The 20,089-nt window shown below is 39.9% G+C and overlaps 1 protein-coding gene across 3 annotated transcripts in view; it reads right to left on the bottom strand.

The window, feature by feature from the left end:
• The window catches only part of atrn (attractin), a 141,749-nt gene that overhangs the window by 95,126 nt on the left and 26,534 nt on the right, over positions 1-20,089 (bottom strand). For all 3 annotated transcript variants that reach the window (XM_062440928.1, XM_062440929.1, XM_062440930.1), the window contains exons 7-13: positions 18,043-18,133; positions 15,225-15,474; positions 13,868-14,051; positions 12,737-12,891; positions 8,241-8,325; positions 4,477-4,700; positions 664-785 (exon numbers count right to left, since the gene is read on the bottom strand). In XM_062440928.1, the coding sequence (XP_062296912.1) occupies positions 664-785; positions 4,477-4,700; positions 8,241-8,325; positions 12,737-12,891; positions 13,868-14,051; positions 15,225-15,474; positions 18,043-18,133 (1,111 nt within the window). The remainder of the gene's footprint in view (positions 1-663; positions 786-4,476; positions 4,701-8,240; positions 8,326-12,736; positions 12,892-13,867; positions 14,052-15,224; positions 15,475-18,042; positions 18,134-20,089) is intronic.

Here is a 20,089-nt window from a genome sequence, read left to right as displayed (position 1 = left end):
GGAAACAGTCCACTCATGATGACAGTGCAGGCACTGGTGATGACAGCGATGTTTTCGGGTCACCAGTACAGGCTCCACCTGGGGCATGTTGTGAAAACTGTGGCTCTCCGTTCCCTCACAGTCTAGCACAGAGCTACCTGACACAGGATGCTTTTCTCTGTATGGTTTGTTGCACCAAGGAAAAGCAAATTTAGCAATCCTAGAGTTCTTGCTACAGAATTTGCAACAGTTGTTTTCCCGTTTTCTTCACTTTGGCCAACTTTATCCCATAATAAAAAGCTCACATCTCTTTAACCTGAACTTCAGGTTATCAGATTTTGAGTTTAGCAGCCACATGTTTGCACACATCCTGCAAGCCCAACTTCAATATGGGCTCCTTAGCCACTACTGTGGAAGCCATAATTGGGTAATCAACAAACAAATTGGTCTGATGCACTAGTCAGCAACAGAGCCCTTTAAAGGAGAAACAGCCACCGTGTGTATACTCCTGGAGACTGGAACTGTATTAAATTAGGACTAATTTTATGAATAGATCAATTTTGGAGAGAGATACATAATTTCTCAGAAACAAGACACAGGCAGCTGTAAGATGTCAGATGTTTTCAAGCAGTTACATGTGATTATTATTCTCTCTGCAGGGTCAGCGGTGTCAGTTTTTCTTACTGTGGTAGAGGTACAGTTGCTTCCCAGAGAAACACACTGGCCTGAACACCACTGGCAGCCGTTGGTGTTGGCGGTGCAGCTGTAGCAATCTGTATACTGGTCACACCTCTCGTTATCAGCATCTGCAAAGGATGGATAAATATGGCACAGTGTGTAAACAGGTTGACTCCAAACTCAGAAATCCATCTGTAATTTTAAAGCATTAAAAGACATAAATGATAGTTCACTGTGTGACAGTTTGTAGATGCCTTGTCTGGTAAAGATGAGCCCCCTTTAGTTTTTTGAATCCATTAACGATGAAAACTATCAAATGATTCATGCAAGCGGCTGTTCTTAGTTGGTAATGGAATATGTTTTGACCCAGAACTTATTCCTCTTATTTCGATTTATTTAGCTCTCGTTTCATTTCTTCACAGCAGTTTCAGCCATTGAGATTCTGTCATAAACCAGAGATCAGTCAACACTTTCTGGACATGAGCCTCCTTCTGGGGAAACTGTGGCAGAGTGACTGCCAGACAGCAGCAGGGCAAAAGGGCCTCCCTGGTATTAAATGTGCCTAAAAAGATATTCCAGGGTGCAGTTTCCATCTGCCAGCACTTCTGCAGACATCCACACCAGAAAATGAGACTGGCCATGTTGGGGGGAAACGCTGGATTATTTGTGACAAATGGCAAACAGCAAACAGAAGAGCATTCTCTGCAGGGAAGGAGACACAGGGCTGAACTGTCCCTGATGATTACCGCTTCCTGTCCTACCTGACACACCTACACGCACACACATGGCGGTGCACCCCGAGAACTGGGCCACACTGTCATTTGAGGGAAAAAATAATAACTTGTAGTGATATGTGTTTAAAGGGATATAACCACACACGACCATGCACATGCACACTCCCACATGCCCTGGTACAGCGGGGGTGACACACGGACCCTCCACCGCTGCAAAAACTGGACTTCACCCGCAGATACAGTCACGTTTTAACTTTTAAATCATCTTTGTAGTATGTTAACTCTTTACTCTGGTCACACTGGGAGGAATTAACTGCAAGGAAATGGCGGGAAAGAAGAGGAGGAAGAGGAGGAAGAGGTGGGCTCAATGTTTCTGCTGCCTTATAAAGCACTTACTAACACTGTTTTGCTCTATAGATAAAGATTACAATCAATAAAATTAGCGATTAAACCTTAGAATAGACTTAACATTATTAATGAGGTCAACAAAGTTTTTTGAAGCACATTCTAAGTATGCATGGTACACTAAAAGAAAGCATATCTTCCTGACTATGTATGAATTTTTGGTATTTGCAAGGTGAGAAATGCAAGGCTGAGAGATGGGAGAAGCTTTTGTGACACAGCATTATAAATTTAAAAAACAGTTCTCCTCACTGATTGAGACTGGCAGGCAAGTTTTCTGATATATTAGGCAATAGTGTGTGTACCATAATGATCTTCAGTGGTTTGAGAGTGGAACTGGCAACCTGGCCCATAAATAACATCCCTATGGTCCAATGCGGACAGGAAAACTGCTTCAGCAATTATTTCTCTTGTAAAATAGAAAAAACAGATTTATTTCTAAAAACAAAGCCCAATATCAATCTTAGCTTTAATAACAACCTGTCAACTTTAAAAGTAAGCTTTTCATCCCTAGACATTTATAGTATTGCACTTTGTCTATTTTGGTGTTATTAACAGAACACATTTCAAAACTACCACAGTCAATATTTCCTTGCATTCAAAAAACAACAACATCCATTATGTCTTTTTTAACAGTTTAGGACCAGTTTCAAATTGTGATGGTGGTTTCGGAAGGAGGAAGAAATTATATCTGTAGATTTCAGGTGGCAGCTTGAATAGTATCTGTGCAAGAATAAAAAAGACTGTCATCTGCATATAGATGAAAGTTACAATCAAGAGGATATTGTTCAAGGACGGTACCGTTCCTTTGTAAAGGGGATAAAAGAGGACTGAATATCATCTATCCTGACAAACTACGACCTACAAGAAAGATAATTCTACAACCACAGGCAGCTGGAAGTGTCAAAACCCAAAGAAGAAAGAGAGAATGGCCTACTGTGTTAAAAGCCTTCAATACATGTGTTTTTTGTAATATAATGATGAGACTATATTGCTCAATAATTAAAGAAGTAGTAGAAATAACAACAACACAGGCAAGAAGAAGAGTGCTAGAACTGTTCGAGGGAGATTTGACTATTAGGAATTATATAAAAGAGTGCAGATAACAGTCGGTTTTTGCTTTTCTGACAGCAGCAATGCACTTATTCCTCAACTATCTAAAGGCAAGCTGATGATAAGGGGCTTTGGTGCACCAAGCCAGAGCCCATTCTTGGTTTCTGGAATAAATGAGGTAGAGCGCTCAGCAGTGAAACAAGCAGCAGAGCTACATTTTGTTCTTCTGCATGCTTATCTAAAACAGGGTTAAAAACAGTGGTAAAAAAGACTTCAAGCTAGTTCAGGATAAGGGGTTTTGAGACGGTCAGTGACTGGACTGGAAGAAATGTAATTTAGAAAGGTCTAGAAGTTTTTTCTGACCATTATGTCTGAATTATTTTCAAATGTCTCATGCAAACAATTGGTCAATGGTCACTAACACCATTATTACATATATTTATCTGGTCTGTTTGTTAATATTGAGTTAATAAAGCTTGACGAGGAGGAATCCTTCAGGTCGGTGTGAGTAGGATGTGAACTAAACTGTGTAAAATTAGGATTGCAAACCTTTCTTTAAGATGATTATATGCAAAGGTAAACCAGTCTTAATTGAGGTCACCAAGCGTAATCACCTCATGATCAATCAATGGTCGGATCAATTCACTCAATTTTTCTAGAGCTTCTGAAGGAGCAGAAGGAGGTCTTTAGACACCAATTAATATTAATGGGGTTATTATTCTGCAGATCTTTGTCAAGGAGATAAAATCAAAATATATTTCACATGTTAAAATGAGTTTGAGATAATGGAATATTTAAATGACCACGTTTGTTATGACTTAGTAATTTAAGTCAATTCAGATGTAATGAACCAACACCACCTCTAGTTTTAAAAACCTGTGGATCACTTCAATAATTTAAATGAGCGTCTGTAGCGACGAGAGAAGAAGATCCACGAGTAGTCGACTTTAGAGCGGAAAGAGTTGAAAGAGCTGGCTTCGGGCGATTTGGAGCCTGAACATTAACAGTAATGAGGTTCCTGGGACATGCACCAGATTGTTTGACTACGAATCTCAGAGGGCATCTATAAGTGATTATCACAGGGATGTTGAAAGTGTCAGCGTCTGGTCCGAGTCCGATAGAAAAGTTACAAGTGTTAGATGTGGAATTAAACAGATGGGGACTTGGACCTGAGGAACATCACTCTGTGTTGGACAGGTCATTTCTGGTCATGCAAAAATGGCAGCATGTGATCAGTTTGCATCAAATCTACATTTTCTCCATTTCAAAACCTCACACACACACACACACACACACACACACACACACACACACACACACACACACACACATACACACACACACACACACACACACACACACACACACACACACTAAACCACCCTTGTGACACTTTTTCTTTTGCCGTTTTCACTCTCTGATGTTTAAGACTGCGTTGGCAGTCCGTGACAAACAAGCTGTATCTGACAGCCTATGCATCTCATTGGACATCAGTGTTGTGAATGCAAATGAGTTCTGCAGACACTCGAGGAAAAAAAACAGCAGGGTTCTGAAATCTTGGATTAGTTTCACACAGCAGATGTTCACCAATGTAAGATTTCAGTGTGTGTGCGATGGAGGCGTCACCTACATGATCTTGTGTTACAGGAAGCTGGAAGCTGCTGCTGCTCCGGTGCGACTGTGTTGCTCTCCCAAGGCAGGCATGTCCCCTGGGTGCTGTTCCAGACACAGTGGATCCCCGGCCAGGCCTGGTTACATGACGCCAGGCTGGTGAAGGCCAGGCAGCTGGGCGAGGTGTACACGAGGACGTCACTGAGCAGCAGGCTGTTGAATCCACCGAACACATACATCGCACTGGAAGACAAAAGAGGAGAGAGGATGTTAAAGCCACCAAAGAGAGCAGGGAAAAGGCTGTGGGAGAAGGTTTTGGGTTGAGGTATTGAGGAAGTTAAATAAACAGATTGCTGCCTCGTAGTCTTTCCAAATGTTGACCCTTTCGGCACGGTGAGAGCCAGAGGAGCTTAGCCTGAGTTCTCTACATCTTCTTTGGGCTTCAACCTGCCTCACAAGTCTGTTAAATCCCCTACAAGTGATCCCTTCCTCTGTGGATAGACCTCACTCACTCCCCCCTGCTGAGAGTGTGTGTGTGTGTGTGTGTGTGTGTGTGTGTGTGTGTGTGTGTGTGTGTGTGTGTGTGTGTGTGTGTGTGTGTGTGTGTGTGTGTGTGTGTGTGTGTGTGTGCTTGGATGCTGGGTCCAGAGAATTTCTGAACATCCTTCTCCACTGGCCTCTGTTCAGCTGCTAGTGTTAGAGCGTGCATGTGTGTGTGTGTGTGTGTGTGTGTGTGTGTGTGTGTGTATGCTGGTGGCAGAGGTAGCTGAGCATGGTGGATGGATAATTTGCACCAGTCTGATCAAAAAGACCCCTTGGATGACAGAGGGCACACTTCAAACTGCTCATTCTGGACTTCCTGCTGAGCGCACAGATTATGAGGCAGAAGATGAGAAGGAGGGAGTATTTTTCTTTCTTATTTGAAAGATGTGAGTCATTGTGGAGAAGAAGAAGAAGATGGACAAAACAGTGAATGGATTAAAAAAGTTCACCTAAATTACACAGCATTTTTTTCCCACTCAGTTTAATTGGTAATCTATAATCATCTTCTCTTTACAGAATATAAAATGATCAGCACTCTGGATGATCACAGTCAGCAGTTTTCATATATCCTTATAGACCTGACCACTTAAGACACATTGAAAGCGCTGCAGAAGAGCATGACCAAGTAGAGTAAACGAGTAAATGGAGAGAAATAAATAACCTGATGAACCAGTGTTTTGTTGGAGGATCTTAAAAGGTTGAGTGCAGGTACATATGGACACAAAAACCTCACCAATGAATGCTGGAACCAGACTGTGGAATGCTTTTAAAGAAAAAAAGAAAAAGTACAACCTTCCTGTTTAAGCCAATGGACAGAGGCTATAATGCGGTTTCAACATGTCTCTTACTTCTTTGACGTATTCAGGAATGAATAAATGAAGGTCTACTGCATGTCTACTTGCCATGCTAGTTTTTCTCTTTAACATTCAAACTCAAACCTAACCTTGGAGGGTTCAGCTTACTCACGTCATCGCCTTAATCCTTAGAAAAACTTCTCAGAGTGAATTCTTATAGATTCCTTGTAATTGTGAGACTATATAATACATTCATCATTTTACTCATAAGCCTCGCTGTGGTTTTTAAATCATCCTGTTGCAGCAAACATGCGGCCCAGTTTGACTTTGTGTATGTACAATACATGTAAAATAAATTAAAATCAGACTTTGACTAACAGACGAACGAGTGCCAGAACAAACTCTTAATTACTCCTGAGGAACAGGAGTCATTAGTGAGGATTGACTCAAACGGGGACCGGTGATTCATGTTAATATTTGATGCGTTCTCTACAACAGGATGTCTAATTTAATATGGATCGAGGTGTCTTGCTCTGCTGGCGTTGCAGATAATACTTACAGATGAGTCATCCCTTCTAGTTGCGACACCATCCCCATCAAAATCTATTCATATCGCAGACTAATAAGATGTCATGTATCAATGCACAAAGGAATCTTTTCCAAGGTAACATGGTTTTAGGTTGTTGTTTTTTTTTTTAGTTATGCAGTTTGTCAGTTGTCCTTGGTTGTCACTGTCTGCCTTTTTCTATGATGCAAAACAGCCTACAGTAAAAAGTTGGGCAGAAGATTTTCCTTTCCTTCAACTTCAAATCTTGCTCTGAATGAAAATGCTGGCAAAAACAACGACCATATAACTGTTCCCATATTTCATTTGTGCATAAAGAATAATGGAAAGGTACTATCTGATCTAATGTTTAGTTTTATGATGTAATAATAACCAGACGCTGTTTAAAAATTGGACATTTTAACCATTTAATTAACAGGAAACAAGCAACAGTTAGATATATAATGATGAAGGGGAATAAAGTACGTTTGTAAATCAATATCACATTATCTGCATCATAGAATGATCATAAATCATGATTATAATATCTTCAGCTGCATGTCTGAGTGGCATTTCATAGCTGTGAGGAATTGAGATTTAAGTGATGTACATACATTTGAAGCAAGTACCTTGTCAATTTTTGAAAATGTCCTTTGATCTGAAAGTCTACAGTCAATACCTGCAAAAATGCTTCACTCTGCCTACGAAAGGTTTCAATTCAACACATTCAGACTTCCATAATGAGCTTTTTTTTCAGGGAAGCAATCATTTTCAAATCATTTTTTTCCCACAAAATGGTGGATTTTCTTTTTTTCTTTCCAGTTCAGCCTAATACATTTTCCCCTTTTCACCCTCCAAAAGCATCTGAGTGCATGCCATTTGCAGATTGTTCATACAACCATGTTCCAAGTGTAGAGATGTGATTATAATCCAGAAAGGACTCCTGAAAACTGTCATTTCCCATCAGAAAAACTCAAATCTACCATTACATACTTAAAAAAAATTGAAAAATCACATCCCATCATATCATTATATCAGATGCAGCTACTGTTCACTTTTGCATGCCGTGTCATATTGCATTACTTCTATATACCTATAGCTTTAAATACCACAAGTGCATAATTAAACATGTGTGGGCCCTGGTGGAAAAGGGACCTGTCACCCTGGTTTACATTTACTCAAGAAACAAGGTTACTGAGAAAAATCAGGTCAATGCAGGAAGTCAGAGAACACGTTTAAATGCTCTACAGTAACCTGGTTACTGGAAATCTATGTTTACATACAGATGAGCAGTAAGCAGAACAAAAAAAAGGGTTAAAATAATAATACATGGACTGAAGCACATGTTTGTAAGGTGTGGACTGTGATCCTTGGCATAGATTCAGAAAGTTTATGCATCTCTACAGGAGATATTTTGGTGGAAAATATCGAAACTGTTTTCGCCTCTGACCCCACGCAGAATCACCGACGGCAACTTACAAAGAAATCCTGATTCCTCCAGCAAAAATCTCACTGATATAAAAAGGTTTCTTAGCCTGATTACAGAAATTAGGTTACTGCAGAAAGCTACAATATCCCAATCACTTAAAGGCAGCAGCAGCATGCGATACCTGCTTGTATAGTCTATAAACTCGCACTTTTATTCTGTCTTGTATTTGGCACCAACCTTTGAGCACCAGCTTTTACTTAATAATATGCAGGCAGACTAAAAAAAGGAGGTCAAAGCAGGTTTAGTCTGAGTTTTAAGATTCAGATTTCATGTAAATATTAACTTTATGTCCAATTTTTTTTAATCTGAGGTTTTTAATTCCTTATTTTGTCGTGTAGTTTTCATCTTATACTTTAAATCCTCTCAGTGGAAACTCTCTTACTCTTACAGTTAAGTAGAACATAAATGATCACCTGTCACTGAAGACTGCGGAGTGCCCGAAGCGGTTCACATCGTGGTAAAGGTCCGGTCGAGGTAGCACTGTCCACTCATCACATGCTGGAATGAAAAGAAGACACAGGAGGTCAAAGCGTTGATCTGTTCCCACATATTAAATCACACATGTGTCTTCAGCCGTGGCACATTCCGCTGACATGCCGTGGGTGGTTAGCGAGACCTTTGACAGCTCATATCCTCGTGTCAATCAATGCCTCGGTCCGCAAAGTGCCCTTGACCGAGACACCGAGCGCCCGACGGCCGCAGGATCAACAATGGTGGCCGTATATGTCATCGTGTGCGTGTGTCAGAATAAAGAAATACATGAATAAAATAAGGATTTGGTCTCATACAGTGAGTAAGGGCAGAGGCTAAATCATTCACACTGTTAATTAACAGCAAGAACTGTGGGTTTCAACTTCTCTTTTTGGCTTCACTTGACAGTCTATTAACAGAAGACGGAATATATGGAGAGAAAAAGAGGCGAGTGACATTGAACAAAGGGACTTATCCAGACATCACGGTCTGGTCCTCCTCCGGTCAGCTCAACATATTAAAATCCAGTGTAACAAGGACACTCGACTCAATACAGAGGCTTTAACTACGTTGTTTTGATCCTGTGACAGATCAGCAACCTGGTCAAGATCTTTGTGATTTGGTGATTCGCAGGTCCAACAATGGCAAGACATCTGAGTTTAAAGAAGGCTTAATTTGGTGGAAAAGTGTTTAGACCAGTCATTCCCAAACATTTTGATTTATGACACTTTAAAAATGAAGTGCGGTCGACTCTATGACCTTAATGTGGACAGAAACTGTAAGAATTTCAACCGAAGACAGATTTTTCCTTCTCATAATGTCTCTTGAAGTATTTTAAGAGGTCAAAGTATCCAGTACTTCACACAAGAAAAGCAAGAAAAGTAAAAAAAATATAACATTCATATTCATCTTTGAAGCCTTTTGGGGGTCTAGGTTCGATGTAACAGTTGTTTCAACAATATTCAATTACTGTATTTCAGTGTGAAGCCACATATAGCTACATATTTAAATTTTGTCACTGACAAGCTGCTGAAATAACAGACTACATATGTAGCCTAGGGCTGGGCAATAAATCTATATCATATTGATATTGTGATATGTTATAGATATTTAATAGCAAGATATGGAATAAGTGTTTTTTTCTGCTTTTAAAGGCTGCATTATAGTAAAAATGATATGTTCTCATCTTATTGCGTCAATATTTTGTGAAAGCAACGGCAGTCCTCCCTATTATATTGTCAAAATATCAATATTGAGTCAAAAATATTGTGATATTTGATTCATATCTCCCAGCCCTAATGTAACATAGATGTCAAAAATCATTTCAGCAGAATTCAACCCACTTATAGTCCAGATATTGATGTTGAGATGTGTTGACCTCCAAATCATCAAATCAGACCTTAGTGGATAAGCAAGTGAATATACAGAGATGGCTTGTTTTTTTCATCATGCATGGATCCATAAAAACAAACAACAACCAAAAAGGTCTGCCATCTCTGAGCCTCAAAGTCAAAGCTGCAGGAGCACAGAGCACTGACTGCAGTACATCACCCTCAGTCAGTACAATGCAGTGCAAGTCATCATGGTTTCCCAGAGGAGAGAGAAAGAGAGCGAGAGAGCGAGAGAGAGAGAGAGAGAGAGAGAGAGAGAGAGAGAGAGAGAGAGAGAGAGAGAGAGAGAGAGAGAGAGAGAGAGAGAGAGAGAGAGAGAGAAAAGCATATTTGATAGCGATGCATTCAAAGATCGACAGTGCCCTCTGGTGTCAGAGGCTTGTACTGCAGGTTGGATGATTATGGTGTTCTTGGCCCTCAGAGTGAGGATTTATTACAACGCCATCTACCAATGTCAGGACAGCGGACGGCCCTTAAATTCTACACTCTAATTGAGTTCAGCTTGTTAAGGAGGGGCAATTAGTCCTCCGCGCAGCCCATCTCGACTGTAATTACCAGACAATTACAGAGCTGCTGCTGCCGACACCGACCCTGCAGCTGACTAGTGGGGAGGGAGGGAGAGTGGTGGTGGTGTTGAAAATAGTTGGCTTGTCTTTTCTGTCCAATTACAACATCATACAGAGGATGAAGAGTGGCAGAGAGGAGTTAAGAGGTCACAGCAGAGGGGAAGAAGAAGAAAAAAATCACTTAAAGTTTTTTAATTTCTAAAAGTTCCACTAAAACACAAAGTCTCCGGGGAAATCATGACAACAATTTGTTTCCCGTGCCGACCAATGCGAAATGAGTTACTCTCATTATGCCAATCAAAGAGCGTGTAGAAACATGAACGTAGAAATGGGACACTATGCTAAGAATTAAACGAATGTGGCACCTCTACTCTACACGAGCCGCTGCAGCCCTCACTATCATACGCTCTTCATACACTCAATGAGCTGAATAGGGGACGATAGTTGGGGACGTTTCAGCGCCAGCGTGCAATTCTCGCGAACAAAAGCCGGTTGCACAAGGAGGAGAGGCGGCGCTCGTGCCCCTGAGACTGTAATTTCGCTGCCTGTCAATCTTCTCGATAATGACACAGAAAAACAGATTGTCCTGGGGCCATCTCGGGCCTACAGGGAATTCTCCCTCCCATCCTGATAGACTGAAGCCTCCAATTAACAAGCATCTTATGACAGCGCTGCGGAAAGAGGCCGACTCAATTTACAACAATGTTTTCGCAGGCGGCTAACAAAATGAGGATGCCGGGGTGGTTTCTGACAAAGTTGTGCTAACTTGCATTAAGGGATATCAGAGGAACTTTGATTGGGATTATAATTAGAAGGAGAGAAATATGCAACGATCAACAACAATTAACTTCTGATCTTAACAAATAAATGAAGGCAGAAAACGTATTTTCCATCCAGGGAAAGTTAGTGAGTGCAGCTCCCGTCTTTGTACAGACACATTACAGGGGGACGTTGCTTTGTTCCACTCTCTCCCTCTGTTGACGGCCGCTAAGCAGCTCTGCTTGACAATCTGACAGTTATGTATTACTTCATTAGGCAACTCAGCAATAAAAAGGAGGAGAGCACGAGAATAAACATTAGAGAATTGAGATTATCTGCCTAAAGCCACCAGACTGGATCTCTGATTGACACATACATTAGAAAGGCTTTGTTCACTTTGTATTTACCTAGAAATCCTCCACGTGTGAAGTGAACTGCAGCTCGAGGGGATGTGCTACGAAATCTGATCTGCTGATTTTCCTGAAGACATGACTTTCTTTTTTTAGTGCTAATATGAAACACAAACACACATCAGACACACTACTAAAAGATTCTGGGATGTCACTCACATGTCCTCCTAACTTGCTCACAGCGACGTCTGTTTGTTCTAACCAGGAAAGTTAGAAGCTTTAGAGATATTTGGGATGGATTTCTGTTCTGGCTTCTGTCTGGTCCAGTTAGGTGTATTGAGCGGCACGGCCTTTAGGGAAACCTCAAAAGGTTTGTTATGTCTGTATATCAGATAGACTATTAAATATGAAGGCTACCAACGAACTCAACAACAAAGTATGAAGACATCTGAGTATTACAGCATTAATATGCTCCACTTTCCACAAGATCTTATAACCTGGCTGCAGAGATTTGCTCCCATTCAGTTACAAGAGAATACGTGAGGACCAACACTGATATAGGGCGATAAACAGTAAAGGGTCCTCTCTAAACTGTTGCCACAAAGATGGAGCAGCACTATTTTATATCATTGCATGTTTCAGAATGAATATTTCCTTTAACTGGAATGAAGCAGTCCATCCCAAAGCATGAAAAGACACACACACCACATGTACACACAACAATATGTGGACAGGTGCGTCCTCTAGATCATCCAGGTTATACAACATCTGGACAACACTGAATCCAAATCACTGGACTCAATTTTTAGTTCTAAAACTGATGAAGCTTAGTACAGTTTTTCAATTTTCTCCAGTCCAGACAACGAGGGTTAACAGCCCGACTAGCAGTAAACAAGATTAATATGCACATAAATAAATAATATGAAAAACAAAAAGCAAGAACCTTCCAACAAGTACTTTAAATGCAGCACTCATCTTCACCTCATCCATCCAGGAAACTCATGTCAATGCATTCTAAATGGAGATTGTACACATATGAGCTGAAAGCCTGAACAAGAAAAACTACTACACTCCTACAAAACAACACATTTATAGGAGTTTTATGTATGAAAAGGAGCTGTGGTTTACCGCTTGTGTACGCAGAGTGCAAAGCTTGACCTTCTGTTGCTCCAGTGGAGCTGCTCAGTATCCAACAACAGAACACTGTGGTTGTACTGAGCAGGTCCCAGGTGTGAATCTGTGCGACTGTATGAATGCAAAGCAGCACAGTGCAGAGAAAAGTCCTGCAAGCTCAGCAGAAGAACCCTGAATAAAGCTGAGGAAACAGGGCTGGACTGTAGGAGCTGCTGGTGTCGTTGTGCATGTTACTGACCCAGACTGTAGGCTAGGAAGTCAGCGGAGAAGCACTTGGCGCCGTGGCTCATGGATGTGTCGTTGTGCGTGTTTCCTCCAAACACCAGCATCGTTCCGCTTACTATCACCGCCGTGTGGAGGTAGCGGAAGAAGCCGCTGTCTCTCAGGACGGTCCTGCACAAACAAATGGAGATGGTTATATATTAAGATATTATAAAACTGTTATCAGATGAGAAGTGTGGTGGCTTAAAGATGAGTTTCATCTGTGCTGGTGATGCATGTGGTAACTGTTTTGGTAAATAGAGAGATACTGAAATTCCTTTTTTCTTTACAGCTGTTTTTTCTTTACATGTATTTGCAGAAAAAATCATAGCACAGACTTATCTGGTGAACATTAATATAGCCTTTTTACAATATGTCACCACTGCACAGGGTCAGTTTTCAGAACAGTGAAAAATCTGCAAAATTCTTAATGCAAAGAGTTAAAATTACTTGCTAAATCCAGATCTTTAAATGTAAAACACTGGGCATACATTACACACAAATAAAAAACATTCAATCACATACTCAGTCCTGACACCTGGTATCAGATAACAATTAACAGTTTCAATGTTTTTTACCAAACATTCAGATCACTGACGTAACACAGGTCTTTGCTTGCAATTCTCCTCATTAAAACATTACTCAAGTATATCTACAATATATTTACAGCCATACAGCAAATCCAATATTCATAAGTGAATTATTTACCCAATATTCATCCATATTTAGCATCAAGTGTCTTATATGTTTTATTCAAGTTGTTGTGATTTAGGGAATAAAATACAGTGACACAACATAAATAATGTGATGTGATGTTAAATTTGTCCCATAGCAATTATAGAATAGGGTAGTGATACCAAAAATAAGGTATGGTACAACTCTGTGTTGCACATCAGGGGCTGCAAAGCTTTCTTGTTTGATATTTTGTAATACGAACTGCCGTCTACGAGCTGTGAGCAGTTCTAAGTGATTCCCCATCTCATACTATATCATTTGACTCGTTTTTAGAGGTCTGAGGAGGAAAATGTACTCTGTACTTCACAAGAACAAAGCAAAGTCAACCTCACACTACTGTCAGTACAAATATTCAGCAAACAGAAAAGCTAACCATTTCCTCTTGTCCACGTCGAACTTGTACAGATCTCCAGCCAGGCCGTACTTGTTGGCGCTGAAGGCCTTGTAGCCTCCGTGGATGTAGATGGATCTGGTGCCGGGGTCGAAAACACTGCTGTGGCCGTAGCCGCCCTGGACCAACGCACCGTCTGTAGACACCATGCTCCATGTGTTCTTGACTGGAGGATCACACAAAGATGTTGGAGTGAGTGACAGAAAACCAACAAGTTATCATGAATTTAACAAAATATCAATAAGAAAGCGAAGGGGGAGAATTGTTGTGTTAACCCTCCTGTTGTCCTCGAGTCAAGGAAGGAAAGAAGGGAGGGAGGGAGGAAGGAAGGAAAGAAGGAAGGAAGAAAGGAGGGAAGGAAGGAGGAAATGAAAGAAAGAGAGAAGGAGGGAGGGAAGGAAAGAAGGAAGGAGGGAGGGAGGGAGAAAGGAAAAGAGGTAGGGAGCAAGGAATGAAAGAAGGAAAGAAGGTAGGAAGGAAGGAAGGAAGGACGGTAGGAAGGAGGGAAGGAAAGAAGGAGGGAGGAAGGAAGGAAGGAAAGAAGGAAGGAAGGAAGGAATGAGGAAATGAAAGAAAGAGAGAAGGAGGGAGGAAGGACAGAGGGAAGGGAGGTAGGATAGAAGGGAGGGAGGAAAGGAAAGAAGGAAGGGAGGAAGGAAAGGAAGGAAGGAAGGAAGGAAGGTAGGATGGAGGGAGGAAAAAAGGAAGGAAGGAGGGAAGGAAACGAGGGAGGAAGGAAGAAAGGAAAGTAGGAACAGTCAAAACAGACGGGGTCAATTTGACCCGGGAGGATGACAGGAAGGTTAAGAAAGGTCTGTAGCGGATGTTATTACTGCTTAACTCAGTTTACACACATTTATAGTGATAGCAAGTTAAGCCGGTAAAATCTGTGTTATTGTTTCATAAATGCATTACAAGTTCAGAAGTAGCAGCAGACTGGGCAATCGGATATTCTGCGGTCGTCATTTGGGTAATGACAAAGAATAAATCACTTTAATTTGTGAGCAAATAGAAAATACGCTCCTGACCATCGGCCGCAGTGGCAGGTTATTTCATCCAATTTTCTCAGACAGATTGGCTTTTAGAACAAAGCGAGACCTCTAAATGAAGTCTGGTTGCTTGTTAACGAGGTTGGTAGATTAGATGAGCACAACACACAAACCCAGAGCACTTTAGCTTTTTTTTTCTTCCAGGGGCCAGTGTTAATTTCCTGTTGTTATAAACTGATATATTAAGCACTAACACCCACGCAAACTTATTAATTACAGCATGAGAGCAGCTCAGGGGTCGATGCCTTGCTCAAACACATTAAGGTCCATTTATAGCAGCTACGACTTACCGATGTTATACTCCTGGACTTGGCTGATGTAACCGTAGAGAGGACAGTGTCCAAACAGAACCAGCATGATAGGACTGTCTCCCTCTTGGATGGGAGGCACAATGTGGGCTGAATGTCCCACCACAGCATACTGCTCTTTGGCCCGGGGGCTCAGGAGGACCCAGGTCTGGTTCTGGATGTGGAAAACCCACAGCTGGCTGGACACATTTCCAGTTGAATCTATCTTTCCTCCGTACATATAGATCTTCCCCTAGAGCAAAGCAGCAGAGACAGTGGTGGAAAAATGAGCTCAGAAATATGCACGGTTAAAACTGACGAAATTAAAAAATATATCTTGTAATATTTACAGCAAGTCAACTTTGAATTAAAAAAGTTCTTGTTGCATATTAACTTTAGTCTTTGGTGCATGAAATGTTTTAATAGTGACCCAACTTTTTCTCTTCCAATGCTGATTCCAATAGCAGTGCCCTCTTTTCATGCATTACAGTCTGTGTAAACATGTTTTATGTAACGTAACATGGGGCCGGGGTTTGCTGCTGCGTCGCCCCTGTGACTGAATGAATGTAACTGATAATGGAAACAGTGAATTTTATAATGGCGTCGTTGGAGAACCAATCAATCTCTTTTCTTGTCCCCAAAAGGACAATTTGTTGTGCATGAGTGAAACAACAAAGCACATAAACACATTTTCTACATACAAAAAGCTGAGTACACAAGATAAAGCAATATTACATTAAGCCAATTTATGAATGGTCCATATTTAGAATCCTGAATGGTTGTTAAAATCAGGATTTAACCTGGATCGGTCACATTTGGCCTATATCCGATCCACTTAATAAGGTCAGTATTGGCACGACTGCAGCCCTACAGATCAGATCAATGCATCCCAACTAAAAAACAAATATAATGGGTTTAGAAATAAATTCAAGCAAACATTGTTATGAATCACTGTCTTCTTATTTAATGCATTAGTAAGCAAACCAATTTTATAGAGGGTGTGTAATATAAAAGAGAGACATACAACATGGAGAAGTATTCATTTTTTCACCGGCATAATAATAATAATAATAATAATAATAATAATAATAATAATAATAATAATAATGCATTTTATTTAAAGGTGCCTTTCAAAGCACTCAAGGACACCTTACAAGGCACATAAGACACGACAACATTACATCAAACAATAAAAATCAGGTAACGTTTAGTGCAAAGATAAAGAAATAAATATGAATATGAATGTGACTATAAATACCAATATATATATTAATATATATAGTGAAATCTTGCAATGAAACTTTAACACAAGAAAATGTAATTCTTCAAGGAATATCCAAAACCTGAAGTATGAATAATATTTCTACTGTCCTCGAGTTTGAAATAAAAACATCTGTTTATTGATGTTTCTTTGGACCTCGATTCAAACAAAACAATCTTCCCTTGTGAGAGCGAAGCAGACACTTTGATCAGACATCGAGTCTCTCCATGACAAATATCTGGCATGTTATTTTCCTTTGTTTCATACTTAACATGAACACAGGAAAACATTAACCATGCACTTGATAATGTATGTGCAAGAAATCATAGGTAATGTCAGACATAGAAACACATTTTTTTAAATAAATGTGGTAAATTTTCTGATGAGTAAATACCTTTATATAATGTGACTAATGAAAAATAGTTGACCAGTTATACTTACAAAAGTAACTAATGATACAATCTACAATATTTCGTATTATATCAATGATAAGAGTTCAAATGTTTGATTTATGTAAAGCACATTGAGTTGCCATTGTGTATGAAATGCACTATATAAATAAAGCTGCCTTGCCTTACTTAAAGTCACAGAAATCAGCCTCTCTTCACAAACAATTACATTCAGTTCATATTCTGACTCATAATTAGTCTCTACACCAATTCACTTTCATACATCCTCTATTAATCATTGATAAATGTTTGATTTATCTTATGAGGGAAAAAAGACATTCATAATCACTATTTTATGGTCCAGGAGAACATTTCATAGAATATGATGATTATAACATGTTTGAATGCTGATTTATTTTCTTTTTTTATAGATGCAAGTCAAATTTTGACCATTTGCGTATATAAAACTGTGTATCAGCTGCACAACAATTTAAAAAAGATGCATTTTATTTATTATTGTAAACTGTTGGTCACTTTAGGAAAAGTCTGGCTAAAAGGAATGTGTAGTAAGTGTTTTTAAAGCTCTCAAATGTAAAAGAAATGGGTCAAATCTGACCCAGAACATGATGAAAGGGTTAAAATAGAGGCAGAGCTTTATTAGCACCCTCATCAGGTTTTTATAAGCCTGCGAGGGAATGTGGTGCTTGACAATCGGAACTAGTACATCATCCACGGATGCGAGCCCGCATTGGCTTACAAGACACACTGTGATGCAATTTGTGCATTACAAACACACGCTGCAGCTCAAACTCGCTTCTCTAAAAAAACCTCAAGAGTAGACGGAGTGTGTCTTCCCTCTTGAATCCTCTGCTTTTTTTAATTTATTATTCCTTCAGCGGCTCCCAACAGTCTTTCTGCCTGAGAAGAAACTGTTTTACCACTTCACTGCAGCATATCAAAACCCACAGATTTATATATTTAGTTCCAGACAACAACCAGATACTACTGAAAGCATAAATAAAAGGACGGAGACGGATTTAATTTAGTTGTCATCTGCTCTGTTCTGGTCTTCTTTTGAAGTCATGTTCATATTACACGGAGGCTGAGTCAGCAGAAACATAAAGAGTGTGTTCTTAATGTACAACCTGGGTGTTAATATATCTCTACATACCTCATGGAGCGCCAGTGAGTGACCATATCGTGGTGTGACGGTGTTGACGGAGGGGTCAAGGGTCAGCCAGCTCTTGCTGCTGAGGTTATAACTACAGAAACAGAGAAGAAGAAAAAAAGATGGTGACCATGAAAGAACAGCATTAAGAAACACCTCAGGGATGATTTTTTACATGTCAGTGGAATCTAACAGTGAAGTATTGGATTCCTTTGATCCTTTGATCATTTTGACAGGTGAGCTTTAGTCTTCATTTCTATATTCCTATACAAATTATATATTATATATGTCAACGTAGGATCTGATCAAATGTGCCAAGTTATGGTAATGTAGAGCCTGTGGGGAACTATGTCAGAAATCAAACGCTTCGACTCATAATTCTGGATGGTGTAAACGGCATTTAATCCTCTTACTTTATTTCTATTTAAGTTAATAATATAGGGGACACATTTCAGAGTGATGGGAAGCTCTTTGAACCTTGAAAAAGTTGACGAGGCGTCAAATGTGGTTTGAAATATGGATTGAGTTCATATGTGAGGAACCAAATTTGTCTTAAACAGCAGTGAGAAAGAAGTCTATAAGGGCAAATCTGGGATAAGACTTCTGCATCTCTTCCTCAACGTCAAGAAAACCAAAGAGCTGATTGTTAATTTTAGAAAAAGAAAAAAAAAAAAGGAGGCAAAGACGAACAATCAGTGGAGCTAAGATTTAGTTTCCTGTGATATCACCATCACAGAGAAACCTGTCATGGACATCACACACACAGTGAAGAAAGCTCAGTATATCTAAAGGAAACTTAAGGCAAAAATCACCCTCTCAAGTTCCTGTTAACTTCAACAGAGGAGCAATACAAAACATCCTGACTGGAAACTAGGGCTGGGCGATTATGGCAAAAATCTAAATCACAATTAATTGAACTTTTAACCTTGATTACGATTAATGAACGATTATCTCCACCCTTGATGAACAATTATGTATTTTCACAGTTTCTTTTGTTTAGTATTTTAAACTGCTGCCCTCACACATGAGTATCTTAAGGGAGGGAGAATAATGCTGTTTTAAGGTGTGACGCTGTGGTTAATGTGTAGTTTACTTGATTAGAACTATGTAAAGATCATGGTTTGGGTTAAAATGATCACTGGAGACAAGTTTTCAAATTCCTTAAAGATATGCAATCTTTACTGTCATGGCAACAGTGAACACCACGATTAATTGACATGAGCAAGATTAAGTCGATTAGAGTTTCTAAATGTCGGTTTGGATTATTTTTCCATTAATTGCTCAGCCCTACTGGAAACATCACATCTTGGTATGTAATGTGCACAGCTCGAGACAGGAAGGACATCATCAGTACCCATCGAGCATCAGTGATATTAGTGATCTGAGGTGCCTGCACACGGCCCAAAAGATACTAAAAGACAAACCTCCCCCCACCCCGACCAAAGCCTGTTCACTCTGCTGCCATCTAGCAAGAGATCCAGAAGTATCAGCTGTTGTACCACCAGACTACAGAGCAGCTTCTTTCCTCAGGCTGGGAGACTCCTCGAATTATCCTCCACACTCCAATATAAGGTTGTTGTTTTTGATGAATTTTTATGACTCATTATTTATTCATCTATTTATATAATTAGTTTTTTTTGTGAGAAGTAAGGAGGGACTACTAACTACGTTTTGTTATACAACCTTGTGTTATAAAAACGATAATAATACATAAATCTGGGATCTTTCATTTTTGGTGTTATTAACATTGAGCCACATGATTTCTTGGTTTAAAGTTTTTCCAACACTGACATCCTTTTGCCCGTATGTGAGTTTGGTTAGTGGCAGCTTTGGTGTTTTTAAAATCGATGATGCTGGATGCCAACTTTTTGTACAATGGACGTATTCAGGAGAACAAGTGTGTTTTCCCCCTAAACTTTATTCAAAAACTTTATTCATGTTGTTGTTCTGATTGGTTTGTTTGTAGTCATGAGATGAGCAGTGGTCCAACTGTGAGTAATTGGTCTTAAACTTCAGAAAGTCAAACATTTTGTCTTTTGTCTTTGGTCGG

The sequence above is a fragment of the Scomber scombrus genome, chromosome 19, assembly GCF_963691925.1.
Source record: "Scomber scombrus chromosome 19, fScoSco1.1, whole genome shotgun sequence".
Lineage (NCBI taxonomy): Eukaryota > Metazoa > Chordata > Actinopteri > Scombriformes > Scombridae > Scomber > Scomber scombrus.
The sequence above is the reverse complement of the archived record's forward strand: the minus strand, read 5'-3'. Positions and strand labels throughout refer to the sequence as shown.